Source organism: Jaculus jaculus, chromosome 2, assembly GCF_020740685.1.
Source record: "Jaculus jaculus isolate mJacJac1 chromosome 2, mJacJac1.mat.Y.cur, whole genome shotgun sequence".
Classification (NCBI taxonomy): domain Eukaryota; kingdom Metazoa; phylum Chordata; class Mammalia; order Rodentia; family Dipodidae; genus Jaculus; species Jaculus jaculus.
The window spans coordinates 111,737,730-111,764,180 of record NC_059103.1 but is presented as its reverse complement, the minus strand read 5'-3'; the positions used below and the strand labels follow the sequence as shown (position 1 = coordinate 111,764,180).

The window sequence follows — 26,451 nt, the reverse complement described above, 5'->3', positions numbered from 1 at the left end:
AGTTCTGAGCTTACATCACTCAGTCCTGACACTAATAGCTCACAAGCACACCACTAATCCCATTCAGAGATGCAGGACACCAATGGTGCCTCTTCTAAGGCTGCCCAGCTCTCAGCTGTTGGCCTGAAGTTCTGAGCTTTCCCAACGCCTGGGATGCGTTCCTGGGTGCTGGGGCTCCTTGAGGACAGAAGAGCAGCAGTAAACCCGTGCAGCCTCCGCCAGGCCACTGCCTCAGGACTGGCTTTGCCCCTGGAAGAAGCTTCACTCCCACCCAGCCCAGCTCTCCCACCCCAGTCAAGACTGTTCATAGATAAGAGTTTCAGTGTCCAAAATTATCACAAAGGTTTTTGTTACTTCACAACTTTTTTATTATGAATTACTTATTAAGTTTATTGAGGAGAAAAACCACAACTTGTGGGGTTTATTTAAGGGAGATAGGGATCTAGGAGGAAGGAAAGATAGAGTCATAAACACGTGGGAAGTAGAATCTAGGAGCTTGTGTAGGGAGACTTGGGAGAAACCAGCATGACATCTGCCGTCTGTGTTTAGAGAAGAGGACAAACAGTGAGGCTCAAGGAAAAAGGAGAGGGCAGATATCAAAGCTGAAAGCAAGAGATTCAGAGCAGAAATGACTAATGAAGAGAGTTGCACTCAGGGTTACCCCAAGTTTAAAGAAATTACACAAGTCACAGGCCAAGAGTTGGTGACAGCGCCCATGTGGTACACTGGGGTGTAAGGAACACACGCATATGGTAGACTCGAAGCCAGAGGAAAATCATGCGTGTAATTAAAGAGAGAACTTACCCCCAACTGTAAAGCAGAAAAGTTGTGCAAACCAAGAAACAGTTTTATGCTCTTCCCCCGCCCCCATACCCAGCCAGGCTGGGTGAGAGCAAGTCAGACTCACGTGGATTCCTGTAGCCCTAATGAAGAGAAATAGGCAGATGGAGCAGAGAAGCAGAGCTTAGCTGAGCTGAGCTGTGTGGAGTTTCCACAGCTTTTTCTGCTCCCTGTTCTAGGTGAGTTGGAGTGGCATGATCTGCTTCCCTGTCTGAATGAAGCCAGGCCACTGAGGGCCAGGAGCCAGCGTAGCTGGAAGAACATAATGCTCCATATTTATTCTGGAAAGAATGTAGCTAGGAAATGGAAACAGGGAAGAAACTGTAGGTTTAAGTTGCTGGCATCTGAATGGAAGCTTGATTCCAGTCATGTCACTACCTTCATCTGGGATCCAACTTGACTCATGGGAGGGTAAGGCCACCAGAGTTAGAAATACTAGGTGAGGCTGCAGAGCAAAAGGCCACATGGAGGCACTCAGACACCAATTAATAACTAAATAGCTCTTGTACTAGCTGTGTACTAGAAACATAAACCAGAGCATACAGTAGCCCAAAGTAACAATTGATTTCCAGTTTATGTAACAACCATAGGCAGGTGTATAGCCTAGCGGGTAGCCCTCCTTCCCTACATTGTGTGGGTGTGCGTAAGTGTGCCAGGACACACGTGTGGAGGACAGAGGGCAACTTCCACTTCGTTTGAGTCAGAGTCTCTCATTCACCGCTGCATTTCCCGAGCTAGCTGGTTCACCAGCTTCCAGGAGATTCTCCTATCTATGCCCTCCGGTCACACGGTAACCCCTCTGGGCTTACGGACACTAGTGCTGCAGCATCTGGCTTTTTACCTGGGTTCCGGGGAGCCAAACTCAGGTCCTCATGCCTGCATGGCAACGCTTTATCCACTCAGCCAGCTCCCGAGCCGCTCCCTCCATTTTTAAAAGCCCGGCTGGTGGCAGTTCTGGGAGCAACATACAGCTTCCCAGGTCATCCTGGGAACCTGCACTGCCCCAGCCAAAGGACACAGAGGACCACACAGAGAGACACTGCAGGAGCCCGGCCAGGTCTGAGCAGAGAAGCACATCATAGCCACTCCTTCCTTCAGTGAGAGCTGGCCAAATGACAGCCCGGCTAAAGGAAGCTGGGAAATGGGTAGCTGAGCAGCTGCCTCCCTAGACACTGCACTATAGAAAGGGAGGCACAGACATGCGGTTGTGGGGGTATCCATAAAACTGAACTGAAGGCCTAGGCTCCAGTACAAGTGCTGGAGAGGATGGAACTTCTGGAGAAAAAGGACCCATACACTGTTGGCAGGAATGTAAATTAATACAGCCATCATGACAGTACGAGATTCCTCAGAAAACTGATATAAAGCTGGTCACGGAGGCACACGCCTTTAATGCCAGCACTCAGAGGAACAAGTAGGAGGATCATCATGAGTATGAGGCCAACCTGAGACTACAGAGTGAATTCCAGGTCAGCCTGGGCTAGAGTGAGACCCTACCTCAAAAAAAAAAAAAAAAAAAAAAACTAAGATTCAAACTACCTTATGGCCCAATTACATCAGTGCTAGGTATATACACAAAAGAAATGAGATTAGCATGAGAAGGGATGGTAAGCAAAAGAAACAAGAAATGGACAAGTACTGCATAGTCTCATATGGAGAAACTACAAAATAATAATATCAACCTTGACATGAAAGAATAGCTATTGCTAAGGAATAGGGAGGGGCTTGAAGGGAGAAAGAGTGAAGGGAGAAAAGGTATGATCAATGCAAGCTGTAACATATGTGTAGAAATACTTCTGTGAACTCTGCTAATGTGTCAGTTAATATGTGTTCATTTTTTTTTAATGGTGTGGCTGGGGAGATGGCTCAGCAGTTAAAGGCACTTGTTTGTGAAGCCCGGAGACCCAAGTTTGATTCCCCAGTACACGTAAAGCCAAATACAAAATGGCACCCCAATTCTGATGAAGTGTGCAACAATTTTATTAAAAATTTAATAAATTAAAAATATATTTTAAATCTTCTTAAAAAAATGACAAGCTTTTGAAATGCAATATGATAAAGCTAAGAAATTCACAAAACAGTTTACCATAGCTATGCGTCAGTCATAAATGCCTGACAGTGATAGAAAATATTCCCATTTTTCTTCATGCAGAAATACCATATAAATATTATATTTGTATAAAAGGTATCCTTTATGGTGGAGATAATTGTAACAAGTTATAGGCTAATCCGTATAAAATTTTAAGATCAACAAAATTGTAATGTTTCAGTCTGGGTTTGTGTTTGAATGCAAGTAACCAAATCAAATGCATCAACCCAAATGAGTCATTTATTTTCTTTCCTTAAGAAAACAAGTTCAAGATCATTCACCTTGACCAAGTAGGGTTTATCCCAGAGATGCAGGGATGGTTCAATACACGCAAATCTATAAATGTAATACATTATATAAGTGGATTGAAGGCCAAAAATCACATGATCATCTCATTAGACGCAGAGAAAGCATTGGACAAAATCCAACATCCCTTCATGATAAAAGTCCTACAGAGACTGGGAATAGAAGGAACATAACTCAATATAATAAAAGCTATTTATGACAAGCCTACAGCCAACATATTACTAAATGGGGAAAAACTGGAAGCTTTTCCACTAAAATCAGGAACAAGATAAGGGTTTACACTGTCTCCACTTTTATTTAATATAGTTTTGGAAGTCTTAGCCACAGCAATAAGGCAAGAGACACACATAAAAGGGATACAAATCGGAAAGGCAGAGATCAAGTTATCACTATTTGCAGATGACATGATTCTATACATAAAGGACTCTAAAGACTACCAGCAAACTGTTACAGCTGATCAAAACCTACAGCAATGTAGCAGGATACAAAATAAATACACAGAAATCAGTAGCCTTCATATATGCTAACAACAAACACACAGGGGATGAAATCAGAGAATCACTCCCATTCACAATTGCATCAAAAAAAATAAAGTACCTTGGAATAAACCTAACCAAGGAAGTAAAGAATCTCTACAATGAGAACTTTAAAACACTAAAGCGAGAAATTGCAGGAGACACTAGAAAGTGGAGAAACATCCCTTGTTCCTGGATTGGAAGGATCAATATTGTGAAAATGGCAATCTTACCAAAAGCAATGTACACATTTAATGCAATCCCTATCAAAATTCCAAAGGCATTCTTCATGGAAATAGAAAAAACAATCCAAAAATTCATTTGGAATCACAAAAACCTCGAATATCTAAAATAATACTGAGCAACAAAAATGAGGCTGGTGGTATCACCATACCTGATTTTAACCTATACTACAGAGCCATAGTAACAAAAACAGCATGGTACTGGCACAAAAACAGACATGTAGATCAGTGGAACAGAATAGAGGACCCAGATGTAAGCCCAAGTAGCTATAGCCACCTGATATTCAATAAAAATGCTAAAAATACTCATTGGAAGAAAGACAGCCTATTCAGCAAATGGTGTTGGGAAAAGTGGATATATATCTGTAGAAAGATGAAAATAGATTCTTCTCTCTCTCCATGCACAAGAATTAAGTCCAAATGGATTAAAGACCTTAACATCAGACCTGAAACTCTGAAATTGCTAGAGGAAAAAGTAGGGGAAACCCTTCAACATATTGGTCTTGGCAAAGACTTTCTGAATACAACCCCAATTGCTCAGGCAATAAAACCACAGATTAATCACTGGGACCTCATGAAATTACAAAGATTTTGCACTGCAAAGGACACAGTGAAAAAAGCAAAAAGGTAACCTACAGAATGGGAAAAAAATCTTCGCTAGCTATATATCTGATAGAGGATTAATAACTAGGATATACAAAGAACTCAAAAAGTTAAATATTAAGGAATCAAACAAGCCAATCAAAAAATGGGCTATGGAGCTAAGTAGAGAATTCTCAAAGGTAGAATTATGAATGGCATATAAGCATCTAAAAAAATGTTCTACATCACTAGTCATCAGGGAAATGCAGATTAAAACTACATTGAGATTCCATCTCACTCCTGTCAGATTGGCCACCATCATGAAAACAAATGATCATAAATGTTGGCGGGGATGTGGAAAAAGAGGAACCCTTCTGCACTGCTGGTGAGAATGCAGTCTGGTCCAGCCCTTGTGGAAATCAGTGTGGAGGCTCCTAAAACAGCTAAAGATTTATCTACCATATGACCCAGCTATGGCACTCCTAGGCATATATCCTAAGGACTCATCTCATTTCCTTAGAAGTACATGCTCAACCATGTTTAGTGCAGCTCAATTTATAATAGCCGGGAAATGGAACCAGCCTAGATGTCCCTCAACTGATGAGTGGATAATGAAGATGTGGCACATTTATACAATGGAGTTCTACTCAGCGGTAAAGAAAAATGAAGTTATGAAATTTGCAGAAAAATGAATGGATCTGGAAAGGATTATACTAAGTCAGGTAACCGAGGCCCGGAAACCCAAGTGCCACATGTTCTCCCTCATATGTGGATCCTAGCTACAGATGACTGGGTTTCTGCATAAAAGGAAAATAGTAGCAGAGGCCAGTAAGTCAAAAAGGAGATATAAAGGGAAGAGAAAGGAAGGGAGGATGGTACTTAATAGGTTGGTATTGTATATATGTAAGTACAATGATTGAGATGGGGAGGTAATATGATGGAGAATGGAATTTCAAAGGGGAAACTACAGGGACGGGGGGGATGGAGGGTATTACCATGGGATATTTTTTATAATCATGGAAAATGTTAATAAAAATTATGAAAAGAAAAAAAAAGAAATAAAGAAAACAAGTTCAACTCAGGAGCCACAGATTGTTGCTAGAAAATTTTCAGTACCAGGGATGGGATACCATCCAGTGAGCTGTTGGCCAGGGAGGTCCCTGATGCCACCAAAACATTGCCAAAGCCCTTGGTTTCCTACCAGGAATAGATGGTAAGACCCTATTGCTGAAGATTCCACATACTTGGGCTGCAAGGCCACTGAGAAATTCTGCTGGAACTGAGCTGATAACCTCCTCCATGTAGACCAGCTGACAGAAAGCTGGGAAAAGCCATGCTGCACACAGTTCAATGGGAGAAAGAGAAATCACCAGTGAAGATACTCAACAGTGGACACTGCAAGCCTTATATTTGGCCTGCCAGGCCAAATGAGCCAACTGGTACAATAGTGGCACATCTGTCATGGTGGAAACCAACTGCCCTCTAATTGGACTGGAGGCCTGCTCCATGTGAGGAAATACATCCCTGATACTGAGAATTTAAAAGAGGCTTAGTCATGAGCCCTAGGGGTGTAATATCTGCTGCTGTCTGGCTAAATGTATATACTGTGCTTATCAAACTGCCCCCTAAGCACTTCTCTTAATATTCATACCCTTATATTATACCCTTATATTAATGCTACTCTCACTTTTGGTAGAAAATCTTCTCTTTTCAGATGGCAGTGACCTTGGGATGACTCAGAAGGTATCATGGTTCTGGAAAGAAGTGACCAGAGTGTTCAGTACTGTAATAGCTCTATCACACCTTCCAAGGCTCAGGGTCTAATGCGGAACAAGTTGCAGAAAGAATGTAAGAGCCAAAGGAAGGGTAGGACTCCTTAGAACATGCTCCCCTCAGACACAAAATGGCCTGGATATCCATGATCTCACTGACAATTTGTTTGGTCAGGTTCAGGCCCAGTGCCCGACACTGCCTACACAAGACCATCATAATAGGAGGAAAAGATCATGACATCAAAATAAAAGAGAGACTGATTGAGATGGGGAGGGGATATGATGGATAATGGAGTTTCAAAGGGGAAAGTGGGGGGAGGAAGGGTATTACCATGGGCTATTTTTTATAATCATGGAAGTTGTTAATAAAAATTTGAAGAAAAAAAAAAGAAAGAAAACAAGTTCAGGGCTGGAGAGGTGGCTTAGCAGTTAAGTCATTTGCCTACAAAGCCTAAGGACCCAGGTTTAATTCCCCAGTACCCACATAGAGCCAGATGCACAAGGTAGTGTTTGTGTCTGGGGTTTGTTTGCAGTGGCTGGAGGCCCTGGCTTGCCCATTCTCTCTTATCTGTCTCTCTCTCTCTCTCTCTCTCTTTCCTTCTCTCTCTCTCTCAAATAAATAAGTAAAAATAAAATATTTTTTAAAAAGAGAAGACAAAGTCAGGCATAGAACCATTGCTTGAGTTGATTTTATAGCTCAAGAATGTCCACGGCTTTCTATTATCCTGGCCTTTCCTTCATGGTAGCAAAATGACTGCCTCCGCTCCAGCTATCCCACACATACTCCTGATATGGGGGTTGTGGGGAGTCCAAGAAAGTTCTTGAACCCCAAACCCTTAGTTTGTGTCTGCTTTTTACCAAAGAATTGGATATAAGACTGAGAAGGATAATTATTAAATTATGTTTGTTTAGGAAAGTACAAAAATCAAGAGAGGGAAAATAGACACACCCATGTGATCTGAGAGCCCATGCGGTGAGCCTGGAAGAAATGTAAAAGAGAATGAGGAAGGAAAAAGTACAAAGATCTCCTGCCATGTGGAGGGCAGGAGAGGGTCAAGAGCCCATGTGAGAGTAAGGGGGAGTCTCCTTCATCTTAGCCCAGTCAGGCTGAGGCAGGGAAGCTTGCCAGACCCTCCAAGTTCATGAGTCGGGCAAGAGAGCTTGCCCTCCCCTGGTAAGCATATTTACAACCTTATAGTGGTGGGCTCTACCTTCTGGCTCAGGTGAACCAGAGACACAGCTGATTGGTCTGGGCTAGAGGCAGGCTCAGGAAGAGGACAGCCATGGTGCCAAGTTCTGGGCCTGAACCTGACTAAACACATTGTCAGGATTAGATTTAAGTTCCAGGAAAAGGGAGCTTCTCCCATGAGCAGCTCAGGTTGTTTGTGGAAAAACAGATATAGAGAAGAAATGTTAGATCATACTGTGATCTCTAACAAAGTGGAGACGGCAAGGATAGGCCCAAAGACATTCCTGCTTTTTACTTTCAGGGGCCCAGTCACCCTAACTGCCTACCAAAGCTACCTCACTCCCTCTCATTCTAGAAAGGAAATAAAGTTGGGCGCGGTGGCACACGCCTTTAATCCCAGCACTCGGGAGGATCACTGTGAGTTCGAGGCCACCCTGAGACCACATAGTGAATTCCAGGTCACACTGGGCCAGACCAAGACCCTACCTCGAAAAAAAAAAATTAAAATTAGAAAGGAAATAGAAATGAACAAGGACAAAGGCTAAGACCCCAAACAGGATTTCTGAGAAATCACAAGCAGACTTCTGCCTCTATCTTATGCTGTAGAACTTTATCACATAAACAACCCTCTACCTTCATGAAAATTACTGAGGTCAGGATCGGGGCTAGCAGTGTAGCTCAATGGTATAGTGCTTGCCTACTTTCCTAAGTCCTTCATTATAATCCTCAGCACTGGGGAAAAAGAGAGGGGAAGAGAGAGGAGGGGAGGGGAAGGAATGGAGGAAAGAAAAAAAAATTATTCTAGTTAGGCATATTGCAGTCTTGAACACAATTTTGGTTCTCCTAAGACCAAAAAGCAATGGCAGTGAGGAAGAGCAAGTAGTGTGCCTTTTCAACTGCCTGTTTCCACCACTCTTCTCCAGCTAAGTAACACTGTGACAGCCTGTTAATATCTTCCTAAATCCAAAAGCATGATTTTATAACTGCTAAAAAGGTTCACAGATAAGAAGCATTTGAAAGTGGTCATGTTCAGTTGAGAAGCATCTTATTTATTCACCCCAAACTAAGTATATCCCACAATCATGTTCAACAAACCCTCAAGAAGACATTGATTAACACATTATGTTGTGGACTCATTAGATGGGGGGGGGAGCCTGCCCAGCAAAGTGAGGACTTGGGCATCAGGGGTGTCTCCTGGCTGGTGAGGCACAGATGCAGGCTCAGGCTGGCCTGCAGTGGCCCAGAGGCAAAACTGCATTAGGCTGAGTGACCTTGCAAACGTGAGAAGCACTGTGACCACACAAAGAAAGAAAATCAAGAATAGAAGAAACAATCAAGGCCACTTTGTATCTGGAAGACTGTATTCTAAGCATTCCTCCCCTTCCCTTGCCTCTTACCTTCTTTCCACAATTTCTTCCACTAGTTACACAAAACCTATATAACAGGGGTGAGGGAATGAAATCAAAATATAAGAGCAAACGCTGGGCATGGTGGCTTATGCCATTAATCCCAGCACTTGGGAGGCAGAGGAAAGAGAATGGCTGTGAGCTCGAGACTAGCCTGAGACTACGTAATGAATATAGTGAATTCCAGGTTAGCCTGGGTTACAGCAAGGCCCTACCTCAACAGACCAAAAAAAGGGTGCGGGGAGAGACTAGTTAGAAAGAAGGTATTCAGTGAAAGGGGAATTCAAAGGGGGAAAGGAAGGTGGTGGGAGGGGATTATGATCTTGGTATATTGTCCATATTTATGGAAGTTTAAAAAGAGGGTCTGGAGAGATGCACAGTGGTTAAGAGTGGTAAAAAGTTCAGTGGTATAAATCTTGCTTATAAAACCTGATAGACTGGGTTTGATTCCCCAATACCCACATAATGCCAGATACACAAAATGACACGTGCGTCTGGAGTTCATTTGCAGCATCAGGCACACCAATACTTTCTGCCTCTGTCTGTCTCCATCTTTCAAATAAATAAAAATATTTTAGGTTTAAAAAAGAAAAAAAAAGTACTGTCTTCCAGACACATAGTTACATTTGGGATGTCACATTATCCCTGTTGCCTGATTCTGCATTTCATGTGAGATGTAGCATTGATTAGCTTGTGATTATTTGGATCAATTATAATACAATGTATTTAGTATCTTAAACAACAGCCTTTAACAAACCTGCTCCTCTTCCTGACTGATGAAAATGTACTCTGTCAGAACAGAGTTGATTTCACTATTTAACATTGTCTATGTTAGGCTGGAGAGATGACTTAGCAGTTAAGATGCTCACCTGGGAAGCCTAAGGACCCAGGTTCAATTCCCCAGTACCCACATAAGCCAGTACACAAGGTGGCATGTGTCTGGAGTTCATTTGCAGTGGCTAGAGGCCCTAGCATGCCCATTTTCTCCCTTCCTCTCTCCCTCTCCCTCTCTCTCTCTCTCACACACACGCACACACACACATACACACACACACACACACATACACAAACAAATAAGTAAAAATATTTTTTAAAAACACTGTCTATGTTGAGAAACAATTTAGATACTTTTTTGATGGTTTTTCAAGATAAGGTCTTGCTAACCCAGGCTAGCCTGGAATTCACTATGTAGTCTCAGAAGAAACTCTTTTTTTGTGTGTATCCTTTAAAACTTTACAACCCTTTTGCACCTAGGACAATTACAGTTCTACCACACCCTTTGCAATGGCCTATTCCCCAGCAGGCTTGAGCTGCCGAGGCCAAGGTCCCCTTCAACCTCCCTGCCGCTGTGTATCCTATAGGCTGAACACGGCACACACCAGCTTCTCAATAAACACTCATCAGGTGGATAAACAGGGTTACCCACACAGTAAGGCAACTGCTGGGAATTAATAGTCATGCTACAAATATGCATAGGTCCTTTCCATATTAAATGTGCTTGTCATTCCAAGACCTGATGGGGTTCTGTCTTTTTACCACCACAACCCCTCCTGAGTTGTAAAAACACCATAATAATCATCTTCATCATGCTCACTCAAATGTTACTGGCAATACTTACATGATAAAATTGTGAAGTGTTAAATTTCAAACAATTCAGTCACATATTTCAAAAGTTTGCAAATAAATATATATATGAAGTTATGTGCTAAAGGAAGCATTTCAGTCAGTGGAGAAAAGATGAATGATTCAATACATAAAGTTGTGACAATTAACCATAATAAGTTTAAAAACCAAAATAAGTTTAAAAATAGATTTAAAGAAAGAACAAAAAAAAAGGAAAAAATAGGATAATAGATAAGTATGCATCGAGTCCATGAAGGTAAAAGAAAAGCACATGGAAAAATACTTTTTAATAATGTCAGGCTCGGGCTGGAGAGATGGCTTAGCGGTTAAGCGCTTGCCTGTGAAGCCTAAGGAGCCGGTTCGAGGCTCGGTTCCCCAGGTCCCACATTAGCCAGATGCACAAGGGGGCGCACGCGTCTGCAGTTCGTTTGCAGAGGCTGGAAGCCCTGCCCATTCTCTCTCTCTCCCTCTATCTGTCTTTCTCTCTGTGTCTGTCGCTCTCAAAAAATAATAATAATAATAATAATAATAATAATGATGATGATGTCAGGCTTGACAAGGGTGGATTTGACCCATAGCCAGGCGCTACCTAGCCCACTGGAACACAAGGAATACACCCAGCAGCCAGTGAGTGTACTATGAGCGCCCCAAACAACGCCTCAAGAGGGGCTGCGCGCATTCTCCAAAGGGAATCGTGACAACTGATCATTGGCACAGAAACCAACTCTTCCAACATTTGCATTTCAAAACATTTTTTTTTTTTTCGAGGTAGGGTCTCACTCTAGCTCAGGCTGTCCTGGAATTCACTCTGTAGTCTCACGCTGGCCTTGAACTCATGGCGATCCTCCTTCCTCTGCCTCCTGAGTGCTGGGATTAAAGGCGTGTGCCACCACGCCCGGCTATTTCAAAACATTTTTAAGCAATAATCTTGCTGGCTACGTGAAACAATACAAAACTCCACAACAAAAGTCATTCTAGGGAAACAAAAGCTGAGAGCAGGCAGGATGTTGGCAGCACATAGAACACACGCGTGGCAGTCACTGGCATGAGTGCTAAAATCCAGGCGTGAAAAGGGAAAACTAAAGCAGCTGGGCCCAGCGGGCTCAGGCCTGTAATCCTGGCCCAAAGGGGCTGAGGCAGGAGGATGACCATATATTCAAGGCCAACCTGGGCTACACAGTGAGTTCCAGGCAAGCTTGGGTCGCTGTGTGAGGGTCTATCTCAAGAAAAGAGAAGTTGGAGCGGGGAGAACAGGGAGGAGGCTAACGATGGTGCCAACATCGCTCTATACACACTGCGTACATAACTAATAAGAGAGAGAGACGTGACTGGGAGAAGAGTGAGGTGGGAGGCATAAAATGAGCATGAAATGCTGTAGTGCATAATTTGGAAAATAATTTTACATGAGATGCTTTCACAAATCAAAATGATCGAAAGCCCCTCCTTCAAGCAGAAAGACAGAAGAAACCAGGCCGTGAGGAAGGATTTGGAGGCCTGGCTGTTCACGCGGCAGGAAGAGCGCTACAGAAATACCCGTGGCAGCTCAGCGACACCATTATGTTGACATCCACCTAAATACCCATGAATGAGGATGGGCTAAATGTTTCATAGTCCTTCTAGATAATGCAACACTTCCTTGTAACCACTTCTCTACATAATGAGGTAGGTCAGTGTGGATTGGCTGGTAAAGATGGTCCCTAATATGCCACCAAGTGGCTGGAGGAACAGCAGACAAGAAGCAACGGCGGGGCTGCTAAGATGGTCCGGTGATAGACACAGCTTGAAGAACACACGTCTCTCGTCACGGAATGTAAATTGCAGCACGTTCACTTTTTAGCCTTACCCTACGTTTTCTTTAAATCCCTTTTAAAGTCTGGGTATATAGTTCAGTTGGTAGAAAGCTAGTTTGTGCGTGCGTGCGTGCGTGTGTGTGTGTGTGTGTGTGTGTGTGTGTAAGAACAGTGTGTTTCCTCCCATGAGTTCAGCCCACAGTCAGAAGGCCACGTGGATCTGGACTCCGCCCTGCCCTGCAATGTGTGAAGTCCACGAGGCGAGGTCAGCTTCGCAGGAAGAGCCCCCCCCCCCCCCCATTGCCAGGCACTCTTCTCGGGCTCACGTGGGAGACCAGGGCACACAGCAGCCAAGTGAACCCCAGAGCGGCTGCCCGCGGCAGGCAGAGGGCACTCCACCGGTGCTTCCAGCTGGCACTTACATATTCTCCCAGTCCCGCCAGCGTCAGCCTGGCATCCGCTCTGCGCCTTCTTTAGGGGTGTGCGGGGGGGGGGGGCGCTGAGGAAGCTGGGGGCCCAGACTGGGGCTGGCAAGTCCCCACTATTCACATGAAGGGATGTGGCCGACTGGCTTGAGAGCTGCGCGGAGACCCTCAGGCTCCAGTGAGTCTGGGGTCGCAGAAGTCTCTTCGGTCCCCTCCAAGACAGCGTTGACCCCTCTGAGTGTCCCGTCGTGGCGGACTCCCGCACAGCCCGGGCGCCCCATCCTGAGTTTGTTCCTCGCTCTCCTCTTGTATACCTGATACGCTGAAAAGGAACAGTGTGAAAAGTCAATTTTGCAGACAGTGCAATTGGGGAACCCTGTGCCCTCATCCATACTTTGGGAGAGTTACTTGCTTTGCATTATGTATGTGTAAAAACAGGGGCCCAGCATGGTGGCGTACTCCTTTAATCTAGACACTCCAGAGGCTGTGGCAGGAGGATCGCTGTGAGTTCGAGACCACCCTGAGACTACAAAATGAATTTCAGGTCAGCCTGGGCTTACATGAGACCTTACCTCAAAAAAAAAAAAAAAAGTAGGAAAAAAAAAAAAACAAGAAGCGAGAAAGCTAAGAACACAAGGATGCAGCGTATCAGAATGGCTCTTTGTGTGGGGAACTGGGTCTTTTTATCAGGTCCCTGAAGCTCACTCACAGTCAGCAGTCAGCAGTCAGCGAGCCCTTGTGGAGTCTCACTGTGAGGTGGTCACTTGTCTGAGTACCAGGATATAGACAGGAATGAATCCAACATGATGCTTCCCTAAAACTTGGGTCTAAGACCAGGAGGTAATCTTGATAGTTTCCCTTCCCTTGTGGAAAAACTATACCCCAAGTGTTCCTTAATTGATATACTATCATATTAGCACTAAGTGTATAATCATCTGTATATAATCGGTATCATAAGAAGTCATTACGGCTTACTCAGAGCCTGTTCCATGGCCCAGGACGAAAGTAAATGCATGTATACGTGTATGTGACTGTGTTTACATACTTTTTATTCATTTAGGTATGTATTTGCAAGCAGAGGGAGACAGAGAAGAGAGACAAGCAGAAAGTGAGAGAGAATGGGTGTGCCAGGGCCTCCAGCCACTGCAAACGAACTCCAGATGCCTGCACCACTTTGTGCATCTCGCTTCATGTGGGTACTGGGGAGTTGAACCAGGGTCATCAGGCTTTGCATGCATGCACCTTAACTGCTGAGCCATCTCTCCAGGCCTATGTACTTTTTTTTAAATTCACTTCTTATGAACCTACATAATGACTCACTCTAAAATGATGCATATGTGACTGTACAGATAGGTCAATAGAGGAGGGGTCCAGCAGAATGGAGACAGGGACAGGGGAAGGGTAGTACCAACACATGATATATCCATACTATGACCACAATTAATAAATAAAAACTAAAAATAAAAGAGATAGGTCAATAGTATCTGCAGGTGCATGCATATATGAGATTTCAGCATCTGTATATTCATGCATATATGTATTATATTTTGTATCTGAAAAATATTTCATAACCAATTAGCCAAAATCTTGGTCTCTGCAAACTTAACGTTTGGGAAACCTCAAGGCTCTTTGGGAGACAGAACAGACAGGCGCTGACTTTTAGTGACTGTCCTATTTGAGGTCAGTGGTGGTGCTTAACAAGTCCTGGAATCTGAGTGCAGATGGTGCATTGGTTTTGGCAAATGTGTTTGTTTCTAGTTATAAGCTTTCATTCAAATGGCTTTAAAATATTTTGTGAAACACTGTGGCAAAGAACCCTGGTTTTGTTCTGTAACGTCCCCCAAAAGCATCAGGCTGAAAAGATATTACCACAGGGGCAGCACAGGCAAGATTGGATTGAAAACAAACTAAAAAAAGGGGGTAAACCGAGTTAACCCATGTGCCATCATCTGTACCTGTGAGAGTTCATTCACCTGCAACAATGAGCAATCCATCCAGGAGCTGAAAGAATCCGTAGGCCAGTGGGAAGTTGAACATCTGGAGCAAGTGCTCGCCCGTGAATGACAGCTGCAGCATGGCGATGCACATCTGAATGTTTTGAGCACCCGTTTCTAAGGAGATTGTCCTGCACCTGGTGACGAGAGAGACGTCGAGAGCTGTAGGCCAGCCCTAAGGACTAGCCTGACACAATAATGAACGGAAGCCGCCGGAAAGGGCTGTTCATTCAGGAGTGACTTACGGAGAACCTGGTGTGTCGAGGAGTCTTCCGAGAAGCCCCGTGGACTAGGGCCTCGGGAGCTTGCCCTAAGAATCCAGGTGGAAGACCAAGATGCATACACAGGAAATGTTCAGTAACAAAATGACACACAAACCAAGCGCTAGAGAGATGCTGTAGAAATTCAGGGAAGTTGCAGAGTGGTTACAGGAAGTTTTGCAGAGGAATGTGACAGAATGCCAAAAGGCACTTGATACGGAGGAAACAGTGGAAATTAGAGCTCCAGGCACAGGTAAGAGGCGCCCCCTCCCCAACACCTCTTATTCAGGAAGCTCAGCATTCACCCTAAGTCAATGTGCATGAAAAGAACTAGAGAATAATGATAGAAGCTGAGCGAGAAGTGTGAAATGGCATAACTAGACAGCACGTGAGAGCTAAATAGATCCAAACATCAGAAAGAAAGAAAAAAGAGGGGCCCAGCATGGTGGCATATGCCTTTAATCCAGCAGTCAGGAGGCAGAGGTAGGAGAACTATTGTGAATTCCAGTCCAGCCTGAGACTACAGAGTGAATTCCAGGTTAGCCTGGACTAGAGTGAGATCCTACCTCAAAAAAAAGGGGGGGGGAGGAGAAAGAAAGAAAGAAAGAAAGAAAGAAAGAAAGAAAGAAAGGAGGGAGGGAGGGAGGGAGGGAGGGAGGGAGGGAGGGAGGGAGGGGGGAAGGAAAAAAGAGGGAGAGAAAGGAAAGGAAAGGAAAGGAAAGGAAAGGAAAGGAAAGGAAAGGAAAGGAAAGGAAAGGAAAGGAAAGGAAAGGAAAGGAAAGGAAAGGAAAGGCAAGGCAAGGCTGCCTCCAGGGCTCAGGAGACTGCTCAGTGGATAAAGCACTTAGCACAGAGGCATGAGGACCTGAGTTCAGATCTCAGCACACACCTGAAATCCCAGTGCTAGGAAGGAGGAGACAAGGCACCCCTGGAGCTTCCTGCTTAGCTCTAGGGTTAGTGAGAGACTCTGCCTCAAATAATAAGGTAGAGCAATAACTGAGGAAGGCCCCCAGATGTTGACCTCTGGCTCTCATATGCACATGCATGGATACCCACATACATGCGCATATACCACACATGCCCCCCCCAAAAAAAAACAGTTGTTACTGGGGAAAATTTTAGTGAATTTTTTTTCCTGTTTAATCTTTCTTGCTGCAGGAAATAAAATAAACCATACTTGAAAATAAAGAAGAAAGAAAAAAGGGAGTCCATGGGCAGGACCATAGGGCCTGGATAAACCAGTTTCATCTGTCCCAGTTTCTAAGGAGTGTGTAGGAAGTGGAGAGATGAGAGGCATTTCTGATGGCAAATGTGTCCACTCCCAAGGTGCGATGTGGAGGCAACATGGGCTGCGATGTGGAGGGCTAAATATTTCAGATTGGCACGTTCCGGGACTCATTTCTTCTTGCCGTAGGTCTGGTTACCCTTTCCTCATGCTTTCATTTCCTTCACACACTTGTCAGTACCTTGATATGATTACCTACAGAGCCATGTACGACTCACACCTGGGCCATTCATAAGACCAATGCAGTACATGAAGCCTCGTCTTTGTCAGGCCCGGCAGCTTGCATAGTAGTACTTGCTTTCTCTCGATGCAGTCATAAATGTCAAGTACTCAAAAGCTTGTGTTCCTGTTAACTTTAGAAACAAACCCAAGCCTAAGTCCAAACCACCATGTTCCAGCTCCAGAAACTTGGTTAAGTTACTTATATACCTTCTCTGAAGGGCTTACTCATTGGCGGAATAGGGAAGGAAATAAGAAAACCAGACATAGGGCCAGAGAAATAGCTTAGTGGTTGAGGTGCTTGCCTGCGAAGCCTACGGACCCACGTTCCATTCTCCATGTCCCATGTCAACCAGATGCACATGGTGGCTCATGTGTCTGGAGTTCATTTACGGTGGCTAGAGGCCCTGGCACGCCCATTTGCTCGCTCTCTCTCTCTCTCACCCATCTCCCGTCTATAATAAATAAGTAAATAAAAATACATCTTTAAGAGCTGGACGTGGTGGCACACGCCTTTAATCCCAGCACTCGGGAAGCAGAGGAAGGAGGATCACTATAAGTTCAAGGCTACCCTGAGACTACATAGTGAATTCCAGGTCAGCCTGAGCTAGAGTGAAACCCTACCTCAAAAAAAAAAAAAAAAAGATAGACTGGAGAGATTGGCCAGTGGTTAAGGCACTTGCCTACAAAGCCTAAGGACCTGGGTTTGATTCCCCAGTACCCACATAAAGCCATGATCCAGGATTTTGTTTGCAGTGCCTAGAGGCCCTGACACACCATTCATATTCTCTCTCAAACACACACAAATAAATAAATAAATGAATAAAAGAAAACCAGATAGACAGGTGGACAGGTGGAGCCTACCTAGTACATATGCAATGCTCTGCTCCTGGGTGACATGAAATTAGCTTGAGGCCAACCAAAGCCTTCCCAGCCCCAGCCCTGAGAATTCAGCTACATAATTGACTTTTCTTCAATAGTTCTTTTCTTATTTTATTTTATTTATTTATTTATTTTGGTGTTTCAAGGTAGGGTCTCATTCTAGCCCAGGCTGACCTGGAATTCACTATGGAGTCTCAGGGTGGTCTTGAACTCATGGCAATCCTCCTACCTCTGCCTCCCGAGTGCTGGGATTAAAGGCGTGCGCCACCACGACCGACTTTCTTTTCTAATTTTAAAAGTAATTGTGTTTATTGAAAAAGTTACAGAAAGGGCTAGAGAGATGGCTTAGCAGTTAAGGCACTTGTCTTCAAAGACAAAGGACCCAGGTTCAACTCCCCAGGACCCATGTAAACCAAATGCACAAGGTGGCACATCCATCTGAAGTTCATTTGCAGTGGTTAGAGGTCCTGGTGTGCCCTATCTATCTATCTATCTATCTATCGTCTATCTATCGTCTATCATCGATCAATCTCTATCTGCCTCTTTCTCTATACATATCTCTCAAATAAATAAATAAATATATTTTTAAAAAATTCTTTAAATAAAGAAAAACTTAAGAAAAATATATCAAAGAACCAAAATTGTCTTTAATCTCAGTAATCAATATTATCATATGTCAAGTTTCTTCCTGTATTTTCTATATTCTTTTCCACAAAATAGAAAACAAAATTAATGCTACTTAAACCCTTTTATAAAAAGGATTTCAGATTCAAATTTAGCTCATGAGTCTGTTCCAAAATCATTAAAACTGGTGCATGTGGATGCATCATGAATAAATACCTCCCTATTGTTAGATATTTAAATCACTTCCATTTTTACATTTATAAACAGCAGTGCACTTAACATCTTAGCCAATCAATATTCATGTGACGATCTGGAAAGGCTGTCTTTAGAACGGATTACAGCTGAGTGAGACGGTACAGACCTGGCATCCCAGCACTCAAGAAACTGCAGCAGGAAAATGGAGAGTTCAAGGCTAACAAGAACTACATATCATGACCCTGTCTCCATAAATACTTATGATATCGTTGATTCAGCACTAAATTGCTTTCAGAAAGTTTGCATTAATTTTCTGCCATCTCCCCATCACTGTATGAGCCCACTCGTCTCATTGCACACATGCCAACAGGAAGTGTTACCAGTTCTAATATCTTATAGTACCTTTAAACATTATGCCCCATTGTTTAATATTTAAGGCAAACTCCTCTATTGTTTTTCAGTTTTTATCCATTCTCCTCTTACACTTTATAAGTAGCTATTTTGTGGGGGTTTTTTAATAGATTTTTTTTTTTATCAGAGAGAGTGTGTGGTGGTTTGACTCAGGTGTCCCCCATAAACTTAGGTGGTGGGAATGCTAGCTCCCCAACTGATGGATATTTGGGAATTAATGCCTCCTGGAGGGAGTGTATTGTTGGGGGCCGGCTTATGGGCTTTATAGCCAGTTTCCCTATGCCAGTGTTTGGCACACCCTCCTGTTGCTGTGGTCCACCTTATGTTGGCTAAGGGTGATGTCCACCCTCTGCTCATGCCATCGTTTTCCCCTGCCATCGTGGAGCTTCCTCTCGAGCCTGTAAGCCAAAATAAATCTCTTTTTCCCAGAAGCTGCTCTTGGTTGGGTGATCTCTACCAGCAATGTGAACCTGACTGCAACAGAAAAAGAGAGAGAACTGGTGCGCCAGGGCCTGCAGCCACTGAAATCAAACTCCAGGTAGCCATGCCTTCTTGTGCGCATGTGTGACCTTGTGCAGCTACATCACCATGCGTCTAGCTTACATGGGACCTGGAGAGTCTAACATGAGTCCTTAGGCTTCTCAGGGAATTACTTGACTGCTAAGCCATCTCTCCAGCCCTATAAGTAGTAATTCTTTTAAATTTGATACACCCCACAATAACTGACTGCTGCTCTCACAACCCCAAAGTGAATACCAGCAATCCACTAAGGAGGCCCCTCAGTGGAATGGGGACAGGGAGGCGGGGAAATGATGGTACCAACACATGATGTGTTCATACAAAGTTTCTACTTAATAAAAAAAAATTAGTACAAATAACAACTAAGTACTTAATCCCTTAAAACTTGCTCAGGCCCAGGCTGGAGAAATGGCTTAGCGGTTAAGCGCTTGCCTGTGAAGCCTAAGGACCCCGGTTCGAGGCTCGGTTCCCCAGGTCCCACGTTAGCCAGATGCACAAGGGGGCACACGCATCTGGAGTTCATTTGCAGAGGCTGGAAGCCCTGGCGCGCCCATTCTCTCTCTCCCTCTATCTGTCTTTCTCTCTGTGTCTGTAGCTCTCAAATAAATAAATAAATAATGAACAAAAACTTGCTCAGGCCCAAGGATGATCTTTGGTGATATTTTACTCGTCTACTTAATACTTGGAACTCAGACATCATCCTTCTGACCATCCATTTCATGGTTGAGACAGGGTGTTTGCTATGCAGCCCTGGCTGGCTTTCCCTCTCCATTATTGGAAAACAAAGAGAAATGTATCTATATCTTACCAGGTGACAATAAAACCCTAACCCAAACCTCACACATTACAGCTCCCCATCAATGCCATCTGGCTAGGGACATGGCTCAGTGGTTAAAGGTACTTGTTTACAAAGTCTGCAGGCCTCCCATACCCATGAAAAGCCAGAGGCAAAAAGTAGCTTCTGCACCTGGAATTTGTTTTCAGAGACAAGAGGCCCTGGTGCACCCATACACACACACACACACACACACACACACACACGCACGCACATAGATAAGTCAATAAATAATTGTGTTCATTCATCCTGATTTCTTCGCCCTTACTCTGCTGGGTTGTCCTGTTCTGATGGTGACATTGTGTTCAATGTACCTTCCTCACATAAGTCGGTGGGAGCCAGAGGTGTGAGCATGTTTCTAGCATGCACAAGGCTGTGGATTTGAGCACCAGCACGCGCACACACACACACACACACACACACACACACACACACACACTTCGAGATAACAAGATAATGTAACCGTACCTTTGCCAAGATTGTTGGGTAAGGAATGCCAACAGAAAGCCCGCAACATGGCCAACCAAAGGAAAGATGAAACTGACAATTAGAATGGTGGGGTCTGAGTTCCATGACCCCTTGGCCAATACCACACCAGCAACTGTGACCACCAGGAGGAGGAAGCCCCCAACAATGGCTCCAATCTAAAGCAAAGAGATACAATAAGCACATGTCAGCGTCCTTGGAGTTTTGAAAGTTCATCACAACTATAAAAGGCTTAGACATTAGATGCTTTCAAAGAGGCAACTTAGAGGCCAGGGAACAATCTTCACTTTATAGTGATGGCCTCTTAGCCACAGGACATGTATTCCATGACCATTGCCAGATGCCTGAAGCCAGACTTAGGATGGAATTTTTTATATATTTCATAAAAATATATATTATGTTCTTTCTACACATACATAGCTATGATGAAGTGGATGAACGATGAATAGCAAATGGAGCACTCGAGTTGTCTCCTGATGGTGCAGTGTGTAACTGACAGGCATCATTCATAGTAAGCAACATGGGCAATGGAAAGAGGAGTTGAGGGCAGTCCAGATCAGTTAGTAAGGGTGCAGGGGACAATGGCTGCTCTAACATCCTTAGGATCATATGAGCTGCAGGCAGTGACAAAGACTTCACGACAGACAAAAGGTCAAGTTAAAGCTGAAAGGGGACTACTGTGCTGTGGAAAACCTCAGTGATAGTCAAGTGAGATAGCTAAGATAAAAACTAGTGGGGTCTTCTTATTTTATGATCAATATATATTCTTCTCAAATAAAGGATCTGGCCAGAAGTAACAGAGCCTTTGGTGATAGAGTTCTTCATAGATGAGACAAAATTTTAAAATGAGTGGACTCTGGCAGTATACATCAGAGTTGTGGTCAGGTCCACATGGCTGGGACAAACATCCAACCAGATGCAGTTTGTGGGAGAAAGGGGTTTGCTTCAGCTTATAGATCCAGCAGAAACTCCATCAATGCTGGAAGAAGTTGATCACTTCTGTAGATCCAAGCAGAGAGAAACACTGCAGCAAGACACAGAACCACCAGAGCTCAAAAGTGCTCTTTCCCGGCTGGAGAGATGGTGTAGCGGTTAAGCGCTTGCCTGTGAAGCCTAAGGACCCGGGTTCGAGGCTCGGTTCCCCAGGTCCCACATTAGCCAGATGCACAAGGGGGCGCACGCGTCTGGAGTTCGTTTGCAGAGGCTGGAAGCCCTGGCGCGCCCATTCTCTCTCTCTCCCTCTGTCTTTCTCTCTGTGTCTGTCGCTCTCAAATAAATAAATTAATTTTTTAAAAAAGTGTTCTTTCCACATCTTTGGGCAGGAATCAGATCTGCCTTGATGACACAGCCCTCCAATAGGCTGCTGGAGACTTAAGCAGGAAACTTAACCTTAATCAAAAATACCTGAGGCTGTATGGGAAGTGGACATTCACATTCAAACCACCACAACATCTGTTTTAGTTCATTTTCTAATGCTTTTATAAAATACCTGAGCCTGAGTGCTTTACACAGAAAAGAGGTTTCCATTCAAACACGGCCCCCACCCAGTACCTACAAGAGGCTCCAGTCTGGGTCTCTAGATGGGATATATCCCATTGCTGCCTTCTCATGGCAGGAGGTCCCTGTACTCTCTCCTCTTTCCTTCTCCCAATCTAGTAAAATCTTTCTAAACTTTAAAAATAAGAAAAGATGGGGCTGGAGAGAAGACTTAGCAATTAAAGCACTTCCTTCAGAGCCTAAGGACTCAGGTTCAATTCCCCAGTACCCACATAAGCCAGATGCACATGGTGGTACATGCGTCTGGAGTTTGTTAGCAGTGGCTAAAGACTCTGGTGTGCTTATTCTTTCTATCTGCCTCTTTCTCAAATAAATACATACATAAATGAGAATATTTTTTATTTATTTAACAGTTCTGGAGATTCAAGATCATGACAATGGCATCTGCTTGTCTCTGGTAAGGGTCTCATGACAGATGTCATTACAGCTAACTAACATGTCGTAGATATGCTCTGGGGATCCATTTTTTCCATTCAAATACAAGCATTTCCTCATTCCCCCCCCCCCCCAGTGGGAAGTTGCTGAAACACACAAAGAAAACTCCGATTATAAAAGGCCTCTGGGGAATTCAGTGGAAAGGGTAGGGAAGAAGGAACAAAAGAAAGTTATGGGAGGGCATTAAAATATATTATGTTCATCTAAAAAAATTATCAATAAAGAAGGCTTTTTATGCCACAGGCTGATGACACAGAACACGGAATGACCTGGCTGAAATCCAGAAGAGAGCCAGTTCATAGACAGCCTGTCTAGTGCTGAAAAGCACCCCATGAACGGCTAGGGGAAAGTGGCCAACAACAGTGTGAGCAAGCAGGGGTCTAAGCTACTCAGAAACAACCAGCCTGACAGGATATACACACCAGTACAATGATGGCACACAGCCTTGGTGGGTAACCAGTGGCTTTCTGATTGGCTTAGAGATCCGCTCTGTGGAAAGGAACCCATATCTGGAACTAGGAACCAGGTCAGAATCCTACAGAGACAAAGATTATACTCTCCAATGTCAAGCTCTCAGTAATCTTTGGTTAAAGAAGGGTGACATCCATCAAAATCTCTTTCTCTCTCTCTCATAAATAATAAAAATATTTTAAATGATACTCAAGTAGAAGAAAAACTCGTTGGAAAGAAGGAACGATTCCATGGAGATGGGATTTGGGAGGGGGAAGAGTGTAGGAGGGGATTATGATCATGTTATATTGTCCATATATATGGAAGTTGACAATAAAAAGTAAAACAAATGCTGTGACTTCAAGGCCACCCTGAGACTACAGAGTGAATTCCAGGTCAGCCTGGGCTAGAGACAGACCCTACTTGAAAAACTAAAACAAACAAGTAAAAAAAAAAAAAAAATCACCTTAAAGAAAGGCTTGTCTGTCATCCTCTGCACAAGACCTACATAACATTGGGCCCATCACCCTGTGGTCATGGATGATGGAGGAGGCAAAAGCATGATGACATCAAAACAGAAAAAGGACTAGCTGGAGAGAAGAGGACCTTGAGTGGAGGGCAGGGACCAAGAAGTGGGGGAGTGGCTTAGGATCAAGGTACATGGTGCATACGCATGGAGTTGTCAATAACTTCATTTTGAAGAACGAAATACAATTTTTAAATGTCTTTAGTTGGGGATGTTTTAAAGTCATATAACAAGGACACTTACTTGTTTCTCCAGCAGACAAAAGACAGCACTGATAATGGCAGAAGGCGGGAAGTCCTGGCTGCCATCATGGCACGGCCAGACTCCTCAGTGCCTCCAGGGCGGTTTCATTGCAAGTCTGGTGGCCAGCTGCCCTGCTCATATGAAGCAAGCACAGCTTCAGCGCTGGGCCCCAGGATGGGTCATGAAGCCAGGCCCGGTTCTGTTCACGCTTGAGGGAGGAGCCTCTGCTCCAAGGTCCTGCTTGAAACCTTGTGTAGGGACAGGCCCTGGGTGACCTCCGCCCACAGGCTTTTCTGTCACTGAGAGCCCCATGCCAAGCTCTCCAGAGGGTGACAAGCCTCCCTGGGGACTGATGGGAGTGGGGTCAAGGGTGGGGTCTACTAGCCTGTGGCGCTCTGCGTCTCAGCCCGGGCTGCCCGTGGGCTTGCTCACCTTGAGGATGACTTTTGATTGCTTTGGCCACCTATAGTTCACGTAGACACCAAAGGCCACAGGAATGGTCAGGCACACAAGAGTAATTCCTGAAGAGAAGGAAAACCAGTCAGGCAGTGCTCCTCTCAACCCAACGCCCCATTCCTCCTGACCATTTCTATCTCCATTCCATAATAGGTTTTTTGGGTGTTTTGTTTTGTTTTGTGGAGGTAGGGTCTCACTCTAGATCAGGCTGACCTGGGATTCACTATGTAGTCTTAGGATGGCCCAAAACTCACAGTGATCCTCCTACCTCTGCCTCCCCAGTACTGAGATTAAAGGCATGTGCCATTGCTCCCGGCTTCATAATAGCTTTAATGAAAGCTAAATTTTATTTTTGCATTCATCTTCCCCCATCCTCACCTGCCCTCCCCCTGCCAAAAAAACACCTTTAAGCCAGGCATGGTAGTGCATGTCTTTAACCCCAACCCTTGGAAGGCAGAGGTAGGAGGATCGCAACTGAGTTCGAGGCCAGCCTGAGATTACATTGTGAACTGCAGGTCAGCCTGGGCTAAGGCTAAACTCTACCTTGAAAATAACAACAACAACAAAAAATGTTTAAAAGACAGTAGAAGAGAGCTGGGTGTGGTGGCACATGCCTTTAATTCCAGCACTAGGGGGGCAGAGGTTGGAGGATCACCATGAGTTCGAGGCCACCTTGAGACTACATAGTCAATTCCAGGTCAGCCTGGACCAGAGTGAGACCCTACCTCAAATAAATAAATAAATAAAAATAAAAAAAGACAGTGGAAGAGAGTTTGATAATGAGCATCATCACACCTGAGCTCCCATTTCACTCTCAGGGTCCTCTGGCAATAAATTACATGGAATTTTAGAGACAACAGAAAAGGCAAAGATGAGAATTAGGAAGTCTGTTTTAAGTCTGTGAAATTCTGTGGTCACCAAGAATGGATGTGACACCTCTGTCACTATTGCTGTTTCCCTGTTTGAAGCCAATGGGTCATTTGCTTCACAAAGTACAGAATATCTATTATAGTCATAAAAACAGCATCTGTAAGCAGGGCATCATGACTCACACCTTTAATCCCAGTACTGGGAAGGCTGAGGTAGGGGGATTGCTGGGAGCTGGATGATTTCAGACTAAATTCCAGGTCAGCCTTTGCTACAAAGTGAGACCCCGCCTAAAAAAAAAAAGCAGCAGCATTTGTGACATCATCAAAACAGTTTCTCATATTCTCTCCAAGTGTAGTCAGATAATCCAAGCAGGTATTTTAAAAGTGTCTTTGTAATTAGCCCAAGTGAATAAAGGCATTGAGGGCAGGCTTGAAATAAAGGGTAACTGTCCACTTGCCAGTGAGACCCATACTGATGTTTTCCATTGCTAGACCTGGCCACATGCCTACCATCCTGGCTCCACAGCTACATGAACCTCTTATGATGTCTGAGGGTGGAGCTGTCTAGTGCCCTTCAGAACATGTCATCAAAGTAGAACATATTAAACAACAATGCTCGAAAAGGTTGCATGTTATGCCAGGTGTGGTGGCATATACCTTTAATCCCAACATTAGGGAGGCAGAGGTAGGAGGATCACCATGAGTTCAAGGCCACCCTGAGACTAATTCCAGGTCAGTCTGAGCTAGAGTGAGACCCTACCTCAGAAAACCAAGAAAGGGTTGCATGTGAAATTGTGATGTCTAAGGTTTCACTCACTCAAATTTTCCAGATCTAGTGGGCTCTGGATATGACTATGGGGCTGTCTGTGAAAAGCTTTGCGCTGTGGGCCGTCTGTGTCAGCCTCTACAAGCTAACCTCAGACTCCAGATTGACACCCCAGAGTATGAAGAATCATAGTTTCTGCCGGACATGATGGTGCACACCTTTAATCCCAGCACTAGGGAGGCAGAGGTGGGAAGATTGCCATGAGTTTGAGACTCCATAATGAATTCCAGGTCAGCCAGGGCTAGAGTGAGACCCTACATCAAAAAACCAAAAAGAAGAAGAAGAATGAGGAGGAGGAGGAGAAAAAGAAGAAGAGGGAGGAGAAGAAGAAGAAGAGGAAGAAGAAGAGGAGGAGGAGGAAGAAGAAGAAGAATCATAGTTTCTGTTTCCTCTACAAAGATGCAGACCAAACTAGAAAAGTTGGGCCATGTTACCTCCTTTCTCTGCCAGGTGAAATCTCCAAGCCTACTAGTCCACAGAGCTCTTTAGAAAAATATCAGACTTTAGTGTGAAAGAACTTTCAGGAGAGAAGAGGGTGAGCATTGTGATCTGTACCTAAGCTGGCTGGTCAGTAGGACTCCTTCACATTGAATCTGCAAG

The 26,451-nt window shown here is 44.2% G+C and overlaps 1 protein-coding gene across 1 annotated transcript in view; it reads right to left on the bottom strand.

Moving 5' to 3' along the window:
• Nucleotides 1-12,793: 12,793 nt before the first annotated feature.
• Nucleotides 12,794-26,451, bottom strand: part of Slc10a6 (solute carrier family 10 member 6) — a 39,672-nt gene continuing 26,014 nt past the window's right edge. Inside the window, exons 3-6 of the mRNA XM_004661537.2 lie at nucleotides 24,133-24,221; nucleotides 20,472-20,647; nucleotides 14,753-14,910; nucleotides 12,794-13,101 (exon numbers count right to left, since the gene is read on the bottom strand). Coding sequence (XP_004661594.1) covers nucleotides 12,896-13,101; nucleotides 14,753-14,910; nucleotides 20,472-20,647; nucleotides 24,133-24,221 — 629 coding nt within the window. The 3' untranslated portion in view covers nucleotides 12,794-12,895. The remainder of the gene's footprint in view (nucleotides 13,102-14,752; nucleotides 14,911-20,471; nucleotides 20,648-24,132; nucleotides 24,222-26,451) is intronic.